Source organism: Antennarius striatus, chromosome 3 (assembly GCF_040054535.1).
Source record: "Antennarius striatus isolate MH-2024 chromosome 3, ASM4005453v1, whole genome shotgun sequence".
In the NCBI taxonomy this organism is placed as follows: Eukaryota; Metazoa; Chordata; class Actinopteri; order Lophiiformes; family Antennariidae; genus Antennarius; species Antennarius striatus.
In genome coordinates this window covers 14,943,038-14,965,783 of record NC_090778.1, presented here as the reverse complement: position 1 = coordinate 14,965,783, position 22,746 = coordinate 14,943,038, and the positions used below count along the sequence as shown (strand labels likewise).

General features: G+C 38.9%; 1 protein-coding gene across 1 annotated transcript in view; it reads left to right on the top strand.

Annotated features, from left to right (window-relative positions):
* tmem8b (transmembrane protein 8B) overlaps positions 1–22,166 on the top strand; it is a 39,932-nt gene extending 17,766 nt beyond the window's left edge. Inside the window, exons 8-14 of the mRNA XM_068310805.1 lie at positions 4,346–4,442; positions 4,795–4,918; positions 9,555–9,697; positions 12,599–12,777; positions 14,304–14,450; positions 18,907–19,023; positions 21,708–22,166. Coding sequence (XP_068166906.1) covers positions 4,346–4,442; positions 4,795–4,918; positions 9,555–9,697; positions 12,599–12,777; positions 14,304–14,450; positions 18,907–19,023; positions 21,708–22,043 — 1,143 coding nt within the window. The 3' untranslated portion in view covers positions 22,044–22,166. The remainder of the gene's footprint in view (positions 1–4,345; positions 4,443–4,794; positions 4,919–9,554; positions 9,698–12,598; positions 12,778–14,303; positions 14,451–18,906; positions 19,024–21,707) is intronic.
* The last annotated feature ends 580 nt before the right edge of the window (positions 22,167–22,746 follow it).

Below are 22,746 nucleotides of genomic sequence, written 5' to 3'. Positions count from 1 at the left end.
AGCACAAAGCCTCAGGCCTCCATCTGTGTAAGACACTTTAAGATCATACTTTCACTGTAGCAACAGTTTTGTTTTTAAGAATAATCTTCTTCTTCTCCTTTTGGCTTTTCCCTTCAGGGGTCGCCACAGTGTATCAGTTGCCTCCATCTGACCCTGTCTTTTGCATCATCCTCTCTCACACCAACTAACTTCATGTCCTCTTTCATCCATAAACCTCCTCTTTGGTCTTCCTCTAGGCCTCCTGCCTGGCAGTTCAAAACTCAGCATCCTTCTACCAATATATTCACTATCTCTCCTCTGGACATGTCCAAACCATCTCAGTCTGGCCTCTCTGACTTTATCTCCAAAACCTCTAACATGTGCTGTCCCTCTGATGTACTCATTCCTGATCCTATCCATCCTGGTCACTCCCAAAGAGAACCTCAGCATCTTCATCTCTGCTACCTCCAGCTCTGTCTCCTGTCTTTTCCTCAGTGACACTGTCTCTAGACCAAACAACATCGCTGGTCTCACCATAGTTTTGTACACCTTTCCTTTCAATTTAGCTGAAACTCTTCTATCACACATCACACCTGACACTTTTCTCCACTCGTTCCATCCTGCCTGTACACCCTTTTAACTTCTTTTCCACACTCTCCATTGCTCTGGACTGTTGAGCCTAAGTACTTAAAATCCTCCACCTTCTTGATCTCTTCTCCCTGTAACCTCACTCTTCCACTTGGGTCCCTCTCATTCACACACATGTATTCTGTCTTACTGCGGCTAACCTTCATTCCTCTCCTTTCCAGGACAAACCTCCACCTCTCTACCTTCTCCTCCACCTGTTCCCTGCTCTCACTGCAGATCACAATGTCATCTGCAAACATCATAGTCCATGGAGATTCCTGACTAACCACTTCCTCATACAATACCACAGTTCCTCTCTGGGCACCCTGTCATAAGCTTTCTCCAGATCTACAAAAACACAATGCAGCTCCCTCTGGCCTTCTCTGTACTTCTTTATCAACATCCTCAAAGCAAATACTGCATCTGTAGTACTCTTTTTTGGCATGAAACCATACTGCTGCTCACAAATGCTCACTTCTGCCCTTAGTCTAGCTTCCACTACTCTTTCCCATAACTTCATTGTATGGCTCACCAGCTTTATTCGTCTGTAGTTACCACAACTCTGCACATCTCCCTTGTTCTTAAAAATGGGCACCAGCACACTTCTCCTCCATTCCTCAGGCATCTTCTCACTATCTAAGATCCTGTTGAACAACCCAGTCAGAAACTCTACTGCTACCTCTCCTAGACACTTCCAAACCTCTACAGGTATATCATCAGGACCGACTGCCTTTCCACTCTTTATCCTCTTCAATGCCCTCCTCACTTCATCCTGACTAATCTTTGCTACTTGCTGGTCCACAACAGTCACCTCTTCTTGTCTGTTCTCTCTCATTTAACTCATTCATCAACTCTTCAAAGTACTCTTTCCATCTTCCCATCACACTACTGGCACCTGTCAATACACTTCAATCCCTATCCTTAATCAACGTAACCAGCTGCAAGTCCTTCCCATCTCTCTCCCTCTGTCTTGACAACCTGTATAGATCAGCCTCCCTCCTTACTGTCCAATTGCCCCTTGTTTGGCCTTAGCTACCTCCTCTCCTTCTTTGACCAACAGTAGTACAATTTCCACTAGCACCCAGGTGAACAGCACTGATGTCAGTCATTGTTAACCAGGGCCTCGACTGATCTGGTATGCAAGTCAGATTTGAAGTTTTATGTCAGATGCGATTCCTGACACAACCCTCTGGGTGGCTGGTTCAACTGTCAGGACCACATCACGGCAGTACCAGTTCACCTCCTGGGTGACTCCCTCATGCAAGGGACAAAATCCTTTATTGCTCTCAGAGTGCTGCCATGTGGCTGCCCATCACTCCACCAACTCCACATGCATGTGTCTGTAAGGATGAAAAAAGAATTTCCTCATTGGAGGGGGTAATAAAGTGATTCCTTCTTCTTCCTCCAGCACAGCTACTGAATAGAGATTCTTGTTGATGGCATTATAGGTGATTTCATCATGGATCTAAATAAGAAACACCATGATGTGTTATTCATTCTTCTTTTTTTGTCTTAATATCTAAAGATATAGAAAATGTTGAACACAGCGATGCCACCACATAAGCTATTATGTGTGCCATACATTAAAAAAATCACAACATTCAGAACCACAATGTCAGGAAGTGTCTTTTTTTGACTCAGTTTCCAATCGTTGTCAGGCAGGTCAAGTGCACTGAGCAAAAAAACCTCCCTGAAGTCCTTAAAGAGGTGTCGCCTCATATAGGAGACCTTTGTGGCACTTTGTCTATGCCAGGAGTGGAAACAACTCGGAGGGAACTTATTTCCCCCTGTCTCATCACATCCTTTTCAGCCATACACACAGCTATCACAGCACCATGCCAGTGTTGACAGGAAGTGCTTGACTACAATGAGAGATTGTGATAAAATGAGCCCACAGGATACTGATATGTACACGAACTACATTTGCACCATCCATCCATCTGTCTGTCCATCCATCCATCCATCCATCCATCCATCCATCCATCCATCCATCCATCCATACATCCATACATCCATACATCCCTCCATTCATTCATTCAACTGTCCATGTCTTTATTGATCTTATCCCAGCTGGCTATAGACCAGAAGCAGGGTACACCCTGGACACGTCGCCAGTGCATTGCAGGGCTACTTCAGTTGCACATTAGTCATATTTTTTTAATTTGAATTTCAGCTTCTGAACACGCTGTGGTCTAGGTTATATATTATGTATGAATATTAATTAGTACATTCAGGGTTTTTAGAAGTCATCCTCAATGATTTTTAATCAATCATAGCAGTCAATTGTCTACATTTTCATTTTCACGGTGGATCTAAAGCAAAAGTAAATGTTTAAAACAGTCTGTGAGGGGTTGAGAACGTCATTGCAAAAAGCAGGATGTTGTCAGAGGAACAGACCTTCAACTCAAGTAAGTGCAATTTAAACTGAAAGTTTGGAATGGAATGAATGAAAATTTCATAGTGATCCATCTAATGGCGATGGGGTCTGGGCCAAATTGATGGAGGGCTGTCTGCTTGACATGTTGCTAGTTTCACTAAAAGCATGTCTGCTTTTACTTATTTAGAAATTTTGAGTCACTTTTTAAAAGGGAGCTGGTTGCAGAGCCTTCTGACCCATTGGCGTCTTTGTATCTGGTTGGCACATCTGCTTATCCATTAATCAGTTTTTCTCACCTACTGCATCTTCAAACTGCTGAGCAGAGTCAGGACACATCAAGGGGAGGAAGAGGGAGGGACTACCTTGAAATGCCAGTGGGCTTGATTGAGTCTTACTACCCAGAGAGTACAGGCCAGATGGTGAGCTTAGGAAGTTTGAAATCGTAGCACCTGACAGATTTTGTTGAGTCATTGCATTAATCAAGAACTCCCTGCATTTACATTATGCTCATTCTGGGCTGGGGGCATGATAGAAATTTTATTTATTCAGGAAATAATTGCCTAAAGTCATCCCTACCACCAAGCACATTTCCCTCCGGACACAAAGCAAATTTATGTAAATTGCTGTATGTTTTTCTGTTAAGCTTTTTTGTGGCAAAGAATGACTCTCACTGTCTTTGACTGACAGGTTAGTAACTGAGACACTTTTCACAGTAATTGTAAAACAGTTCATCTGCTCTGCTGCACATCCTCTTCATTACTAAAAACAGAGACAGTGAATAAATTGGATACAATTTTGAAACTCATGAAGTGTCAAATTGATGCCTGACTGCATACAGGTGTTTTATAAACACACACACACACACACACACACACACACACACACACACACACACACACACACACACACACACACACACACACACACACACACACACACACACACACACACACACACACACACACAGGCATTTATTGGTGGTGTTTGCTTCCCTGTTATTCTTTTCCTGGTTTGCCTAATTGGGCTGTAGTGTTCTCCTTTCACCTCTCGACAGAATGAGTCAGTTAGTTTAAGCATAAGCAATTCACAGTGCTTGAACAACCCTCCAGTTATTTAAATGCATGTGCTAATGTACAATTGATGTTTTTAGGAGATAATCTGTCAACATCTTCATTTATGCTCCTTGGGCAGACGTAGGCAGAGCAGTTTCACTTGATTTGTTGGTTTTAAAGTTTTCCGTCTCACGGAAGAGGAAAAACGAGACCTGAGGTAATCATGAACAAAGTAACTCACCGGAGTGATGGCAGCAGATGGTTGATGATTGCACGGATTAATGATGTTTGCTTGCATTTCCTCCTGCAGTCGACGCTGAAAGGAGCTGATGTCACAGTGTTTGGCTGCCTGAACCACGGGATGCCTCTCTTCTTACGGGAAAACTCATCACTGAAATGTGAATCAGGTAAGACTGATTTAACTTTGAAAAAACAGGAACACGCTTTGTAATTCTTAAACATAAACAGTTTATTGTTTCATAGATATATTACACACACATAAAATTATTTTTCTGTGCTTTAAACACTCCTCCAGCTTTTATAACTCTGACAATCTGTCAGTGCACAATTTACTTTTTGCCATAAACCTGAGCCAATATTTGGTCTCATTTTAATCTTGGAATAGGGGATAATTTATTTCAACAAGTTTAACGTATGGCACAGATAACACTGTCATACAAATGCTTTGTTCTTCACTCTGGAAGCAGTTCTCTTTTATTATAAATTCTCTCTCTGCTTCAATGCTTTCCTGTCGTTTAGAATCTGTGGCCGGGTTTTTCCTTTCTGTGAACGCCTCAGCTAACGTCACGAAACTGAGGATCCCCTACCCACAAACAGGCACCTGGTACCTCAGCCTCCGCTCACTGTGTGCCACCGAACAAGGGTAAGGCATGTGATACCGGTTCTGTACTGCTGCAGAAGTTTGTCAGTCCCATACATTCACACTCTGCTTCATTAATGAATTTTATTTAGAATATTATTATTCTAGAAAAGAAGACTTTTGTGTCTTTACAGGAAAATACGGAAAATAACCTTAAAAACAAACAAACAACTTAAATAGCATGATTTAGAGAAGCAGTACATCGTCAGAAAGTCACTGAGACACGGTTGATTTTTGAATGTCTCGTAATTGTTTGTTTTGGTCCTACTGCCACAAATTAATCTCAGTGAAACATTTACAGAAATTCACTTACAAAATAAGACATTTAAATAAAATGTATCATATTTGCATAACAACGAATTATTTATTTACCTAATTAAAAAACTTGGCATTGTTGCTCAAACAAGGGCGGCATGGTGGCGCAGTGGTTAGCGCTGCCGCCTCGGCGGACTCGGGTTCAAGTCCCGCTCTGTGCGGAGTTTGCATGCTCTCCCCGTGTCTGCGTGGGTTCTCTCCGGGTTCTCCGGCTTCCTTCCACCTCCAAAAACATGTGCTTCAGGTTGATTGGCCATTCCAAATTGCCCGTAGGAATGAGTGTGTGTGAGCATGGTTGTGTGTCTTTGTGTGTGGCCCCGCGGTGCAGTGGCGTTATGCCCGGAGTGTCCCCCACCTCACGCCCTATGCCGGCGAGATGGGCTCCGGCTCCCTGTGACCCACTGCGGCGGATATAGCGGTGGTAATCTGAAGATGACTGACTGACTGTCTGTTGCTCAAACAAACCCAATATTTGTCAATGGGTTGCAGCCTCTATCCTTTCACCATACCCTCTACTATCTGTCACCCAGCAGATTTATCTGGGACTGGCTTCATAAATATAATTCTGTGACACACCCAGCATATGAACAAAGTTAAGTTAAAACCAGATTTTCCAGATTTATGTTTGGTAATTTAAACATATTTTCAGCTAAACTAAATTTCTCTTTTAAAGAAAAATCTGTTCGGTGTAGCAAATAGGTAAACAACATAAGAAACAAATATGTCTTCTGTCTGCTGTAATCTTTCTAAAACATGAATCCTGAAAGTTCCGTTTTGGTGTTAGACTCAGGAAAAGCAACACTACTCCATCATTTTGTGCCAATGATCATCGCTCATACTAGAAGGAATTTATTGTTGAAGAGGCAAAAAACTGTGATCATCTCACATTTAGTATACCAGTCTGACCATAACACATTGGCCTTTAAAAAACGTGTTTTTGTTTTTTTTATTAAACAGCACATCTCTCATCTCTTCTTAAGATTTCTTGCCATCTCTATTTCTCCCTCAATCTTCATGTATAGGGTGATCCATTATGAGCTCATTCTGTTACGGTTGTTAGAAATTATTGTGTTAAATGTGAGACAACGTAAATTCACATAGTGTTTCCATTAACTTGTCAAGCAAAATGTTCTTCTAATGTATAAGCTATTCAGCATATTAAGCTGTTTTGCTGAACTTTTAATAATGGGAAAATATTAACAGAATGAAATTAAGCAGATTTTTGTGCCACCACTTGGGATTTCCAATTGAATTTGAATAGCAAATAATAACAGATGGTGTGGGACACGGTTTCATCCTCACATGAAAGCACTGCTGAGGTAGGGAAACACGGAAAACAGTCACATTCTGTGTGTTAGATTTCCACACTTTCTCTCACTCTAAATCAATTCGGTCTTGGAAGAGAAGAAAAGGTGTAATACAGTAAATCAAGAATATAATTAAGATGACTGATATGATTTAGAAATGAAGAATGGAGCAGTTGTGTTCATTAAAAAATGGTTCTTGGAAAAGGCTATGAAAGACGTTTCTTGCCATATTGACTTAAGTAAATAAAGTAGATTAAATGTTATAAATATCAGTGAATGTTAATATGCAGGTTGTGTAACTTCTTCTTCTTCTCCTTTTGGCTTTTCCCTTCAGGGGTCGCCACAGTGTATCAGTTGCCTCCATCTAATCCTGTCTTCTTCATTCTCTTCTCTCACCCCAACTACCTTCATGTCCTCTTTCACTACATCCATAAACCTCCTCTTTGGTCTTCTTCTAGGCCTCCTGCCTGGCAGTTCAAAACTCAGCATCCTTCTACCAATATATTCACTATCTCTCCTCTGGACATGTCCAAACCATCTCAGTCTGGCCTCTCTGACTTTATCTCCAAAACCTCTAACATGTGCTGTTCCTCTGATGTACTCATTCCTGGTCCTATCCATCCTGGTCACTCCCAAAGAGAACCTCAGCATCTTCATCTCTGCTACCTCCAGCTCTGTCTCCTGTCATTTCCTCAGTGACACTGTCTCTAGACCAAACAACTATCTAAGATCCTGTTGAACAACCCAGTCAGAAACTCTACTGTCACCTCGTCTAGGCACTTCCATACCTCCACAGGAATATCATCAGTACTGACTGCCTGATGATATGAATGAATGAGTGCCTTTCCACTCTTCATCCTCTTCAATGCCCTCCTCACTTCATCCTGACTAATCTTTGCTACTTCCTGGTCAACAACAGCCACCTCTTCTAGTCTTTGTTCTCTCTCATTTTCCTCGTTCATCAAGTCTTCAAAGTACTCTCTCCATCTTCCTATCACACTACTGGCACCTGTCAATAGACTTCCATCCCTATCCTTAATCACCCTAACCTGCTGCACGTCCCATCTATGTCTTTCTGTCTTAACAACCTGTATAGATCAGTTTCTCCCTCCTTACTGTCCAACTTGGCATACAAGTCATCATAAGTCCCTTGTTTGGCCTTTGCTACCTCTACAACATTGAACATCACACCCTCGATTTCTAGCTTCAGACTCATCACTCTGACACTCTTCTTACCTCCAGAACATTCCTAACAAACTCCTCCTTCAAGATAACTCCTGCTCCATTTCTCTTCCTATCTACACCATGATAGAACAACTTGAACCCTGCTCCTAAACTTCTAACCTTGCTACCTTTCCACCTGGTCTCCTGGACACACAGTATGTCTACCTTCCTCCTCTGTATCATGTCAACCAACTCTCTACCTTTTCCTGTCATAGTTCCAACATTCAACATCCCTACTCTCAGTCCTACATGTTATTATATTTATGTACGAGCAGGAACCCGTGAAAATTCCACGATAAAACAATAATATCAGACTTCATACCAAATATATGGAAACAAATTTATTGGTATTATAAACAAAGCCATCACAGAGTTCTCCCACCAGAAGGCAGTGCATCTTGGTCTGACCCAGAACTGGCGTCGGTGTCTTTGATGAGGAACGTGAATGAATGAATAAATGAATAAATAAATAAAAATATAAACTTTATGACTCATAAAGAAAGAAACAGACGAAAAAATATCCAACTGTCAAGCATGTTTATCAGCACGTCTTCGATGTGGAGCTGTTATACAGTACGTCAGATAATAGCCGGTTTTAACTCGGTCCATTCTGTGTGTACATGTAGACACGGGTCTCACACACACTAACGTCACAGAGGTTTTTGTCGCAGGGAGACACACCCCGGATAGAAAAAGTTTTGGTTACAGCGTCCACATGACCTTTCCACATGAAAGGCGTAACCACAACAAAAAGCCTCGCTGCCCGATGCCTTACGCTGTATTGTTCACGTGATTCCTTCTGGCAGATGCACGGTGATTGGTTGGGCCCTTGATTGACAGGTACTGGGTAGAGTTAAAACGTGACACCATTCTATGTATTATACATCATGTTATTATATAATAACAGGTGTAACACCTGTAAATAAAATAACCCCTATGTTGTTTCTGGAAAAGCAAATACAATGGAAAATAAGAGACAGAGGGTTTTTTTTATTTTATTACTGTGTATTGAGTGATATAAAAAGTCCATGCAGAGAAGCTAATTGAAAAAATGGAAGTTAGACAATCACTGTACAACTCTGGATCCTTTGTTGGTTTATAGAGCACAAATGTAATTCGTAGAACGGTACCTCTGTAATTGCTTCATGGATTTGGAGATTGCACAAACCCACTGGAGTTAAGTTGTCTAATATCTCTTAAGCTTATAAAGCAACTCTAGCAGTTATTTGAGTCTTAATATTTCTTGAGAGAAGCGTGAATTTCATCATGCTAAAATTCTCACAATAAAAATAACAATATACCATGTTGGTAATTAGCAACTTTTCCATCTTACCATCTGCAACACTTTCTAATTGGCACTGAACACGAAATACAGTTGAGGCTCATTAGTTTTGTCCCATTTGGCAATAAAAACAAATATTGGATAAACTGCAGCTTCTGACCTGTGGATGATGAAGGTAGTGGATGAAGAGTTAAGGAATCACCAGAATACAGGCCAAACTAATGTTGAATTTGCAGCAAATTAAATGCATGTATACCCCATAGTTTTTAAGATATCTCAAACAGAACTACAGAGCAGAACCTCATTGTGACTTGAAAAGTTTTAGGCTTCATTATCTGAGGAACATGAATGTTATATCAAAATGCCAAGGTAATCCATCCAGTAGTTGTTGTAAATGTCAGTGGAAGTTAAACAATAATTGGAATGCAGAATAAATTTGTTGAAATCCATTTAAAAGAAAATTTCTACCTTGAGAATTGAACAGCTCCATTCAGTTTTGTGTCTTTTCCAGATTTGAGGCGTGCACCAACATCACCGCTGAGGTCTATATGCGCTCATACCTGACTCCATGTATCAATGACTGTGGAACATATGGACAGTGCAAGCTTCTGCGCACCAACAACTACCTTTATGCTGCATGTGAATGCAAAGCAGGTAACGACATTAAACAAGAACAAACTGCAGCAATCAGTGTCATTTTCAATGTATATTTCATTTTTTTCCCACTTTGTTTATGGATTTAAATTAGCATAATGTCAACATGACTAAATTCAAATTAAGGGTTCCACTGGTGCATCATCTTCACTTTGAAACTGCGTTCACGTTCAAGAAGGCAAAGTATAAAGCCCAACAATTACTAACAAAACAAAGGATGTTGTTTGATCGAAGTGGATGAATATTTGTAGACTAATGATGTATATGTTCAACAAAGCCTTTAATTATTAATCCGTGATTAATGATTTTCAAAAAAAGACAAAATGATTTAATGGTTGTATGTGAGACAATCATTAAACAATTACTTCTCTTTTCAGATATAATAAACTTTATATTAGGGCATCACTGCTGCAAGGGTTACTGTTTCATTGGAAAGTGTGTATGCAGAGTGACATGAAAATGTTGGAGAACAAAGTGTTATGGTGCAGGTCGTCCTCCAAAGGTGAACTGGTAACACAAAGTCTTAAGTGTATGTGCTGCCATCCAGATTTATGCAGCAGCCTTGCATTAATTTTCTAACATGAGCCATTTTGATAAGACAATAAAACAAGCTCATAATTACAAACTACTTTTCAGTGAAGAATTATCTCATGAAACGAAGCAAAGCCTGTCCTCTGAGGCTGGTTAAATCCTGCCTTTGATCTCCAGTTATCACGGCTGCTTTCTCAGTAAATTCATTGTCATACCACATATGTATGACTGCTTCCTGGCAGACATCTCGCATTCAGCACTTGCCCTTGGCCTATCTCATGCTGCAAACCCTTCGTTCAACATTGCTCTCGAATATTTAATTCATACTGTATCAGGGTCGCACAGAGACCGAAAAGGTGCTGGTGCTCCAACTCAGACAAAGGCAAAGGAAAAAAAAGACTGGGACAGTATAGACAGTAAAGCCGGTTTCAGCCTGTTAAAAGGCATTTTTATCTCATCAGTATTGCCAGTTCCTCGCTCATTGGGGAATTCTTTGGTCTCATAAGTTAAAGAATACAGTCCAGACCTACTCTTTGGAAAGTGCCATAAGATGACTTTTTTGTGATGTATAAATAAAACTGACTTGGTTATCTACTAGCTATCCCTGAAAGATAAGATTTTACACTCTCTGAACAACATAAAATATGTATTGGGGAAAAGGGCACATTGGTTGTCAGGGGCAAGATTCTCTCAGATGTACCTTATGTCTTACCCCGGATCCAGAGGTAGGATCTAGCCCAAGTGGCAGAACAGGAGGAGTCAGAGCAAGAGTTTTAATATAGAAAGGCTCCTGGAGAAATTTCTACATGCAGGATAAACTTCCTGCATATCTGTCTTTGATTATTTGTGAGACATCAATGTGTTTTATATTATTTTATATTTAGTGGTGTCAGGCGATTAAAAAAATGAATCTAATTAATTACAGGATTTTTAATTAATTCATCTAATTAATCGCATTTTAATCTCATACCTGCTAAAGGCCCCCTAATAAGGAATTTGAATTCTAGGACATTACAAAATTGTAGTGCATAACTAATCAATAGAATGCACCAAGAAGAGAAGATTTGAAATCCACATTTTTATTGGTTAAGTGTGCTTTATAAAGAAATTCAAAAGAAAAAAGACCAAGCACATCAGCAAAACAACTAGGCCAGGTGCATTTCTCAAAAATACAATACAAATACAGTTAAATAATATAAATAAAATTCAGAAATAAAATAAGGCTGAATCTCAAATAGGCACATAAGCAGACTCTCAATCAAAATGAATACTAAAGCTGACTCAATACAGCAATTCAAAATGAATAGTATAACATGCCTCTAAATAAGGAAACATCAATGAGCAAGATGCCAACAAGCTTTTCCTTTAAAAGGGTAAGCTAGCATTCAATTCTGTGTCCTTGACATGTTTTGCATTCAAATGATACGTTAGGCTGGAGCTGCTTCGGTGATATGAAAATTCTTTTACAAAAGGTAAAAAAACAAAAACAAAAAAAAATAATAATAATAATGGATTAGATTTATATAGCACTTTTCTGGACACTCAAAGACGCTTTACATCGGATCCATTATTCATTCACTCCTCATTCATACTTGGTGATGGTAAACTACGTGTGTAGCCACATCTGCCCTGGGGCAGACTGACGGAGGCGTCTACAGCACAGAATCACTGCTTTTTTGTTGATAGTCCCGTCTGTGTTCTTTTTTATAAATAACCTTTCCGCCCAAAGGTCCGAGTGGGCTTGCCTTGCTCTCCCATGTCGCGTCCATCTCTATTGTCAGTCACCCTGCTTTTGAGGAGTGGTGCAGGTAGGAAGTGACGTTACTGCAGCCTACGGGTCCCTCAATGGGCCAAATTTAAAATGCTTGCTCATTGACTTGCCACTCACGATTAATTGCTTTAATTTTTATAGCGTGTTAATTTGCAGCATATTCATTACTCTAACTAATGCTTAAAGTAACAGCCCTAATTATATTATATTATATTATATTATATTATATTATATTATATTATATTATATTATATTATATTATATTATATTATATTATATTATATTATATTATATTATATTATATTGTTATGTATATAACAGGGATTCAGCTTACCATCATCTTAAAATTTTGGCACTGATTTAAGAAATTCTATCAATACCACAGGGAAAACAAAGACAATCTCATCTCATCGGCTCAGACAAAAGTTTGAAGGCTTTCACAAAGTTTGTTTTGAATTTTAGGAAGATGAAGACTAAGTTGTTCTGACATTTGCAGCCTACAAATATAGAAGCCCTTTACCCTCCTAAATCTCTACCTCTTTAAATTAAACTACTGCACTGAACCATGCTGACTGTGTTTTTATGTTTTAATGCAATAGGCTGGGAGGGCTGGGGATGCACAGACAATTCCGAGGCCTACTCCTACAGTTTCCAGCTGCTCTCCACCCTGCTGTTGTGTCTCAGTAACCTGATGTTTGTCCCTCCTGTGGCCATCGCCATCAGAAGTCACTACCTACTGGAGGCTTCAGTCTACATCTTCACCATGTTCTTCTCCACTGTGAGTTACTGCAGACTAGGGTTGAGCTGGGGTACTCGTTTCAGACGAGTACACATTTTTGACGAGTACGAGCACGATACGAGTAAAACTCGGCAATACTCATGCTCATTCATTCATTTATTTTCCTGACCACTTCATCCGCCTGCGTGGGTCACGGGTATCCGGAGCCTATCCCAGCTGGCATAGCTGAAGGAAAATCCTCAGAACTGACTGTCTTCACGCTCTGTGATTGGCCAGTCACACACAGCGCCTGCCACTCTCTACAGAGACACTACAGAGACTCTCTGCCCACCTCTCGCACACACAGACATTGGCTGATCTCTCTGTTTGTGGCTTCACTGTAGCTCACGTTGCTCTCCTTAGTTTTCTTCAGCTTGCCTCTGTTTTGGTCTATTTAAGGTTATTTGGTGAACTTGCTTCTAGTTTTGTTTTGTTACAGGTATGCAGTGCATTTGACCAGACAGAGCTGAAAATTGCTCGTGTCGCATCGTTCACCGCCTTAAAAAAAAAAAAAAGTTTTTAGAAAGTTGTGTTGAGTAAGGCAATTCTTGTTCATGTATACTTTGTAGTTCATAATTTCGAATTGCATGCATGTAAAGAGAATTTCCCCTCTGGGGATCAATAAAGTTGAATTATTATTATTATTATTATTATTATTATTATTATTATTATTATTATTATTATTATTATTATTATTATTATTATTATTATTATTATATTCATTAATTCACTTCATGTTCTGAGTTCATCAAAAAACTTGTTCTGTGAATAGTTCTTACTTTTGTAATCGAAAACATTGATTTGAATCTCAATTTTGAAGCTGTTCTGTAAATAGTTTTAAAATAAACAATAAATGGTTTAAGCCCCACCCATTCAGAGTACAGATACAGATACAGATAACAGATGGTTGAACAGATACAGATAGTGGTGTACTCACTCATCCCTACTGCATACATCCTGAATTTCCCTTGGGATCATTAAAGTATCTATCTATCTATCTATCTATCTATCTATCTATCTATCTATCTATCTATCTATCTATCTATCTATCTATCTATCTATCTATCTATCTATCTATCTATCTATCTATCTATCTATCTATCTATCTATCTATCTATCTATCTATCTATCTATCTATCTATCTATCTATCTATCTATCTATCTATCTATCTATCTATCTATCTATCTATCTATCTATCTATCTATCTATCTATCTATCTATCTATCTATCTATCTATCTATCTATCTATCTATCTATCTATCTATCTATCTATCTATCTATCTATCTATCTATCTATCTATCTATCTATCTATCTATCTATCTATCTACAAAGAAATCCTGTTTGGGATTGCCCAGAAAAAAATTCATCCAAGTGCAGAAAAATATTTAATTCAATTGAACTTGCTAAACAATGAATGCCATGCTATGTCACAATACATATATTCTTTCACTTTTCTATGACAGGAATGTCAGCTAAAGCTTTGCTGGTTAATCTAATCACTGCCTTTCTCCCCTCACCTGACAGTTCTACCATGCATGTGACCAGCCGGGTATCGTGGTCTTTTGCATCATGGAGTATGATGTCTTGCAGTTCTGTGACTTTCTTGGGTCGCTCATGTCAGTGTGGGTCACTGTTATTGCCATGGCCAGGTTAAAGTCCATCATCAAACAGGTAAATATCAATCAGCATTCCATCATGCTGACCTGAAGCAGTTCAGGTGTGTGAAAAGTAAAGGAGATTAAGTTTGGGGGTTTTTTGGCTCCATCCTAAGGAAAAAGTCAAATTACATTTTAAAAAACCTCCTAAACTGTTTAAATGATGAAGTTTACCAAATCATTTACTTAATATTAATCTGTTTTATCACAAGCTGGTGTTGTCATCATGGGTAATCTGCCCATTAAACCATTTCCCATTAAATTGTTTCCATCCACCATCACTCCCCTGTAACAACCTGCACATTAGCGCAGCCTCATGTAGCACAGCCGATGTTCTGATTGGCTCGTTTGTGTCTCTGAACGATGAGGCAGTAATTTGCAAGAGCAAGCCCAGATCTCTTCGCCTAAATGCTGGCAAGGATTCAGACATCTTGGTCCAGACATCTTAAGACCGTAAAGTCTGGTCGTTGCCATGTGCTGCCGTCCACCTGCTCCTGAGCTCTGTGTTAGTGGTCAGCATCCTGAGATAAGTCCTGAACCAGAGACGAAAAAAACACTGAGAATTCGAACTGTGGAGGGGATCTGTAAATGAGTGCTGCATATGCCTCGGTTTTAGTTCTAAATTGAAAGATCAATGTGTTGGAATCGGCCATGCAGGGTGTTAAATCCTCTGGTTGTTGACATATTGCGGTCGATAACAGTAAACACTAACAGGTGCACCTTCTCCCTGGGTCACTCCCTGGCTGCAAACCAAGATGAAGTAGTCTCAGACATGTGTGTGTGTGTGTGTGCGTGTGTGTTTGTGTGCATGCGTGTGTGTGTGTGTGTGTGTGTGTGTGTTTGTGTGTGTGTTGTGGGAGGGAGGCAGAGTGTACCAACATCTGCTGTCCTCTGGAGTTTTCATTTTTGCTGAGCGCTGCAATGTGCAATCACTAATCAAATAGCACATGTCAGGACTGGCAAGTGGAACTGTGTTCTATAGGGAGATTTTGTGTGTGTGTGTGTGTGTGTGTGTGTGTGTGTGTGTGTGTGTGTGTGTGTGTGTGTGTGTGTGTGTGTGTGTGTGTGTGTGTGTGTGTGTGTGTGTGTGTGTGTGTGTGTGTGTGTTTGAATTTTCAGTCAAAACAATTTGGGTACATGGGTGTCAAACAATCTTTCTTTTTTTTTTCACTGAAGCTGGATTTCTTGTTTATGCATTATCTTTCCTGAAGTGAATGTTATAAGATACGTCTCATGACTGTTTCACTATCCGAAAAAATCTTTTCCTAGTGTAAGCCGAAGCGCTTTTGATGTATTAACCCTAACAATAGAGAATCGATGGTCCAGAAGTCTCAAATATAGTGGTAGAATAACATCTTCCTTCTTCATTTTGTAGTGGCCAGAGATTTCTTGAGACAGGACAAAGTACAAAATTACAAATATTTATTCACCAAATCAAATCATACATAGGTTGAGTAGAAGTCCAGCAGTATCATCGATGATATAAACAGACCATTCATCAAATACTTGCTCATATGACGACAATGGAATGTTCTGGGCTGGAGTGCAGATGACGAGTAGCACACTCAAGAATCAGACTGATCTTATGCCGACACAAACAGAATAAGTTCCTTAATAGAAACAATGCACAATGCTTATGTAAAACAAATCAAATTAGAATGGTTTAAATAAAAAGTCATTCCACTACAGTTACAGAACATATTCTGTAACTAGGTAAATTTGCTGAAGATGATTCCAACAGAAAACCTTAAATTAAAGGCTAATTCTGTTTTATTGCATTTTGTATCTCAACATTTTCATTTTGTCCCTCATTTAATGAGTGGTGACATAGCGCCGTTATTCATGTTGTACATAATGGCATAGTTCTCCGCAGCAGGATTCAGTGTATAACAGATGGACAAATGGTAACATGGATGATTGTCAGTAAAGCACTTTTGAATAAATACGCAACCACATTGATAGGCCTCAAATGAAGATGTGTTGTAATTACAATAGGAAACAAATCAACCTGAGTTCAAGGGTTCAGCAATGAGGGACATTACAAAACAGTTTCCTCTTTATAAAGGTTGAATGGTTGATGTAGATAATTTCAATTGACTAGCATTACTTGTCTAAAAACATTGTTAAGCGGAGACCCATAGGTCATTAACACACTTATCATAGATTTGAGCAGTTACATATACATGTCATTCTTTCTTTAGGTAACTAAAATCTTGTATGGAAAAAATATATATAAATGCATGCTGCCTCCAGTTGGATAAACCATCTGAACATATTTCACATTCCCTTCAGAGAACCAAAATGGATGAATGATAGTGTAAATTATCTTGTCTTCACACTGATCAGCCATGTCAGCCAGTCATTGAAGGAGATTAGCTGAGCATACAGGCTTAGAAATAACAGAACACAGAACTATGAAACGTATGCCAATAACACAAATGCAAGAGTTTAATATTAATATGAAGTCATTAATTATTATGATTATTATTCATTTAAATATGGCTCAATATTTAGAGAATATAATAATAAAATAATAAATAAACTTTGAATGTGCATGATGAAAGTATATTTGATAACATGTCTGTTCAGCTTTGCCCTTTTAAAACTGCTTTTCCTGGCACTGATGTATGGGATGCTGCAGTGCATACATGCCTAGGAACAGTATAAGCATGTATTGCTGTACATTGATGAGCAAGAAAAACATACATGGAAGACAAAAATAGACTTCCCACCAGAACTCCAACAAGCTCGTCTGTCATCATGACAGAAAAAGATTCATAACAATGGAACCTCCACTTCAGTGTATGTGTTCATGTATATAATATATGTATACATGCATGTTTGTGCGCTGCAGGACGATGCACCAGTGTAGCCTGACTAATGAGTTCTGCTGCACGAGTCCTCAGGTTGCACCACAACACTCCTCACCTCCTTCCTCTGTGCCAATTAGTTCTGTTTTCCTACTGACAGGTTGTCCCACCTTAACAACCCGATTTCTTCTCATATTTATGGTCAGGATGGTTCAGAAGTCAGACAACCTGAAGGTTTAGGTTTTCTGGAATCACATTTTTCTATTGTTCATATTTTGTTGCCATTGTTATGTCGTGACTCTCATTCACAGAGAGGACATTCACTTGGTTTAGTTTTCTCCAAAACATTTTTTAAGTGATAATTTTCAGTAGCAAATAAATGCTGAACATTCCTTAGTGATTCATCTTAATGCCAAACACATTAAAAATCACATTTGCAAGCTGTTTGTGTCAGTCAGCTCATGTAGAGGCTGTTAATATGACAGGGAACAATTTCTTTATCTTACTGTCAACAAATATTGAACAAATAGTGTATTAAGTGGTTTCTCAATAATTTCTGTTTTTGCTACCCTGCATGTGTTGAATGCAAATGTTACTCAGTACAACAATAGATCACTATTATATAGTTTCATCATAGAAACAATACTCACTAACAACTGGGAATTGTCAGTTTGTACTTCAAATATTAAAAAATGGTACAAATATAAATAAAATCCTGCAATTATTGAGAACTATTTTCAGCCCTGGACTTTTAAACATTAGATTTCTGCAAATTTACAGGACTAGGCTGCTGTATGTCAGTTTGTGTCCAAATGAACTAGTGTGGGTGTTGTATCACAATAATGAAAGAAAATGACTCCCAGTCCAAGAGTGTGTTTTCATTTTTGTTTTTTTCCAAGTGTACAGCACAGAAATGTATGCTTAGACTTTTGCAACACAACAATGATAAGTCAATACGATCAATTCATTTTAATGTTGGCCTCTTCATTATTTCCTTGGATGATAGTAAAATAGTGAACTAGTGTAAGAGGACATGAAGGTAGTTGGTGTTGGTTAGATGGAGGCAACTGATTCACTGTGGGGACCCCTGAAGGGAAAAGCCGAAAAGAGAAGATACTGTAGTAAAATAGTGAACTTTGTCAACTCTTATATTATTTGATGTTTTTCCAAATGATCTTACTTTCTGATTAACTTCACAGAACAACAACATTCTCTTCATCTTCAGGCTGACTCATTACCACGGCTAGTACCAATTAACAATGGGGTATCTTTTGTCTGCATAACTATGATAAACACGGATTTCCTCTAAACCTGTGTGAATGATTCAGCCGCATAGTGAAAAGTAAAATCTTCCTCTAAATAGAACAGGACACATGGGTCTCTCTCTCTCTCTCTCTCTCTCTCTCTCTCTCTCTCTCTCTCTCTCTCTCTCTCTCTCTCTCTCTCTCTCTCTCTCTCTCTCTCTCTCTCTCACACACACACACACACACACACACACACACACACACACACACACACACACACACACACACACACACACACACACACACACACACACACACACACACACACACACACACACACTCTTCATTTACTGTGGATGTAAAGGTGTCAGCAGCATTTATGGAGTTAATGATCAATATGTTCTTTTTTTCTGATAAGGTGCTGTATCTTCTGGGGGCTATGTCTCTGTCAATGGCTCTGCAGCTGGACCGTCACGGTCTGTGGAACCTGCTGGGGCCCAGCCTTTTTGCTCTGGGCATCATGGCCGTGGCATGGGTAAGGGCAACTCTAAATCTTCTTGCACAGCGGACCATCTGTCTGCAGGGAAAATGGATTTATTCCATAACGACATTGCAATTGGAAAATAATACCCTGTGCATTCAGACAAGTTCGCCTATAAGTCGTGTAAAGTATGCTGAGCTAATAACTCTTCTAACTACTTCTAAATACTAAGAGGTGAAAACAGGATAAAAGATAATTAATTTTAAAATCATAACATGTTTTTGTCTTTCATGCCAAAAGCCTGTGCAAGCACATGAAGGAAACATGTCAGAGCTGTCTCTCCAATGTTTCTCATGCCATTAAAAGTAGAAGGACTTAATCTATCAGTGAAGCTTTGTACTGGAACGTGGGGCTGGAGCATGTGCAGGGCTGAAATGTGTGGGTTTCTCACCAATGACACTATTTTACATTAGCTTTAAAAGTTTGCAGTCGGTGGGTATTAGTCATGGGTTGTAGTTCCATTATAAGGAAGCTTGTATGTTCACTGACTCTTCTTCAAGTCATAATGTGCTCCCTGAACTGAGAAGATAAAAAATAATAGCCTTTCAGCCAAGTTTCTTGGGGGGAAATACCCTTTAACACAAAACCTTTGACATGAGGTTTGAAAATTACAGTTTCTAGCTTCCTTGGAGAAAGCTTTGCGTTGAGTAAAGTGTGAGAGTTGTAGCAGTGAGAGTTATTTTTCGGTCAGCTGTATCATACAAAAACTGTGAAAAATGAAGCACAGCTCGATTTAATTCTGCCCTGTAAATCCTCCAGTTTAGCACCAAATGTGGGTATACATTAGAGTGTATTTTATTAGTAATATGCTGCACTCCCGTGTCATTAAAAATGTTTCTGGAGATTTACGTAATACTATTAACTTCCACTGCATTTGGCAGCTTTTCATTATAGATGGCTTATCGATAGTTTGACAAACATAAATTGCACATATCTACTATATTGTGAGAAAATGAGAATGGAAATAAATGCAGATTTTGAGCACTTTCAAAATGATTGACACTGATTTTTCAGCTTCTCCATATAGCGTCACCTGGATCTCATGCTATTGCTGTTATTTTTTATGACAAACATGGGTTCATGCTTTGATTGCTTGACACTTCATAATTTATCAGTTGCTCAACAGGGTACGTACGATTCAGCATTCTGCTTCATCTCAGAGTTTTTGAGCACCACACATTTTCTACAAGAGCCCTTTCATTTCAGCTTGTCATGTTTCTGCAAAGCCTGGCATTATGAATGTTCCCAGACACAACCAAATTAGATCAGTCAAGCGGAGGGCACATAGAGCTTCCTGCTTTGCATGAGTGTCATGAGCAGTGAGACTAGAGGGAGGAGTTCAAATCTGTCAATGCCAAATAGCTCTAATCCTACAAATTAAATGAGGCGACGGATGCACGCTTGAAAAGATCAATCTGTTTTTTTGTGGGTTTTTTTGAATTAACCAGAAAAATATTGAATATTTTCTGGAATAGAAAAACAGGTTTTATGTTTTTATGTTTTTCTTCACTTGACATCACAATGACTGTTAAATGTTAAATTTAATGCTTAAAGTATAATAATTAAATCTGAGCTATTTCCCCTGACACAATACAAGTAATTATTCTTGTCATTTATGAATGGAGATATTTTTGTTAAAAATATCACGCAAGCAATCAAGTTTATGAACCAGTGAACACAATTCTGAATACAATAATGAAACACTCTTTAAATGCCATTTAAGGGGAAAAGTAATTGAAATGTTAAATTCTGTTTGTGCTGCACTTTCCTCAGTCGTGGGCCACTTACAGGATGAACACATTCTCTGCATTCAAATGAAACATCCAATGCAGTGATTCCCTAAAGGAACTGCAGCATAGATTACATAAGAGATGTTTGGACAATCTCCGATGGACATTTTCAAACATTTATTAGCATACAATCCCTGTGACGGACTTTCTGCTGCAGTAATAGACATGAATACAAATTACAGACAATAAAACCATTACAGATTCATGAGCAATGTAATCCCTGTATCCCGTCAATCAAAGTAAACCGCCTGCTGCTCCCTTGAGGAGATTCAACTGGTCTCAATATTTGAATGGTCTTATGTGATCACCCACTTTAATATCCTGTTTCATGACATGTGTGTATTAAATAAGGAGATAACAGCACACTGACTTTCAGAACAGCTGCATTAACAAATAAACTGAACTGTCACAGTTCTCTTCATTAAATAATAACTTCCTACAAATTCATCAATGTCTAATTGACACTCAAAAAGTTCAAATTAAAACAAAAATTGAAGTTGCAGAAATTTCACTATTTTAGTTTCAATTTTCAGATTGCACATCCCAGTTGTTTTTAGGAAAGCAATGCAACAATTTGATTGTATGTGTTGTAAAGTAACACCTTCAAGTAGAACACAGGCATCTGTTTCAGGGATTTTGTTACACCAGAAATTGATTTCTTGTATGTATTCCTGATGCTGTTGTTTGCTCATGTTTGTCATTTACTTGTCCAAAATAACTGAAAGCTGTAGCCATCAGATACCCACTGCATGTACAGTGTGAAGACTCCTGGGTCAGAGACGTTATGAAATGTATTCAATCCACAGTTTGCTGCTTTGTACCTCATGGAGAGCAGATGTAAACGTTAAGTTTTAAAAAAGATGTTTTTTGTGTCTGTTGGCCCATCAGACGGTGCGAACCATCCGCCGCCGCCGCTGCTACCCACCCACCTGGAAGAGGTGGGTATTCTTCCTCTTCCCAGGCACCATGATTGCCACGTCTGCTGTGGCCCTTTATGCCTTTGTGGAGACCGAGGAGAACTACTTCTACATCCACAGCATCTGGCACATGCTGATCGCAGGGAGCGTGGGCTTCCTCCTGCCGCCTCGTGCCAAGCCCGACTCCAAGGTGACTCCATTAAAGCGTAGGCGGGGCTGTGGCTATCAGCTGTGTGTCAACGAGCACGAGGAGCTGGGTCTGGTGGACCCGGCCATCATCTCCATTAACAGCATCTGTACCAGCTGATGAGCCACCTCAATCCTTTACCTTTGACCTAACAGACACTTCATTGCCTTCTTTTACTTGGGAAGTTCACACACAGGAAATTAAGCCACAGAACTTGAAAAGCAATGTAAATACTTTAATGCAAACATGATACACTGGATTCTTTTTTTGGTTAATATTGTCAATATGATATGACTGTAATAATTATTATTATTATTATTATTATTATTATTATTATTATTATTATTATTATTATTATTATTATTATTATTATTATTATATTACTAATAGTAAAAGTTGTTCTGATGAATTGTGAGTGTACAGTGACACAATTTTCTGTGACTATGTATTTAAAGTTAAAGCTGAAACACTGCTGCTATCTGACGGTGACTGTAAAATTGCTTCTGTTGGTTATTTATTGATGGTCCTGTAAACAGACCAATTATTCTACTGTTGGACACAGATGAAGGGAAAACATTGGGGACATTTATCAAGGGAAAGGCTTTCTGAAATTCTTTTTGAAATATATCTTTTGCACTGAGACACAAAAATGTTATACTGTACATTTTTATAACAATATAACCTGCAGTGGGCATCACAAATGTAAAACTAGCTGTCATGTGGAATGTTAGACCGTCTTTTGCAATGGCAATGTACTGCTTTTACACGAATGTGCTGATTGTCCTTAAAGGGAATAATTCCAAAGTCCAGCTGCCTGTGGAGA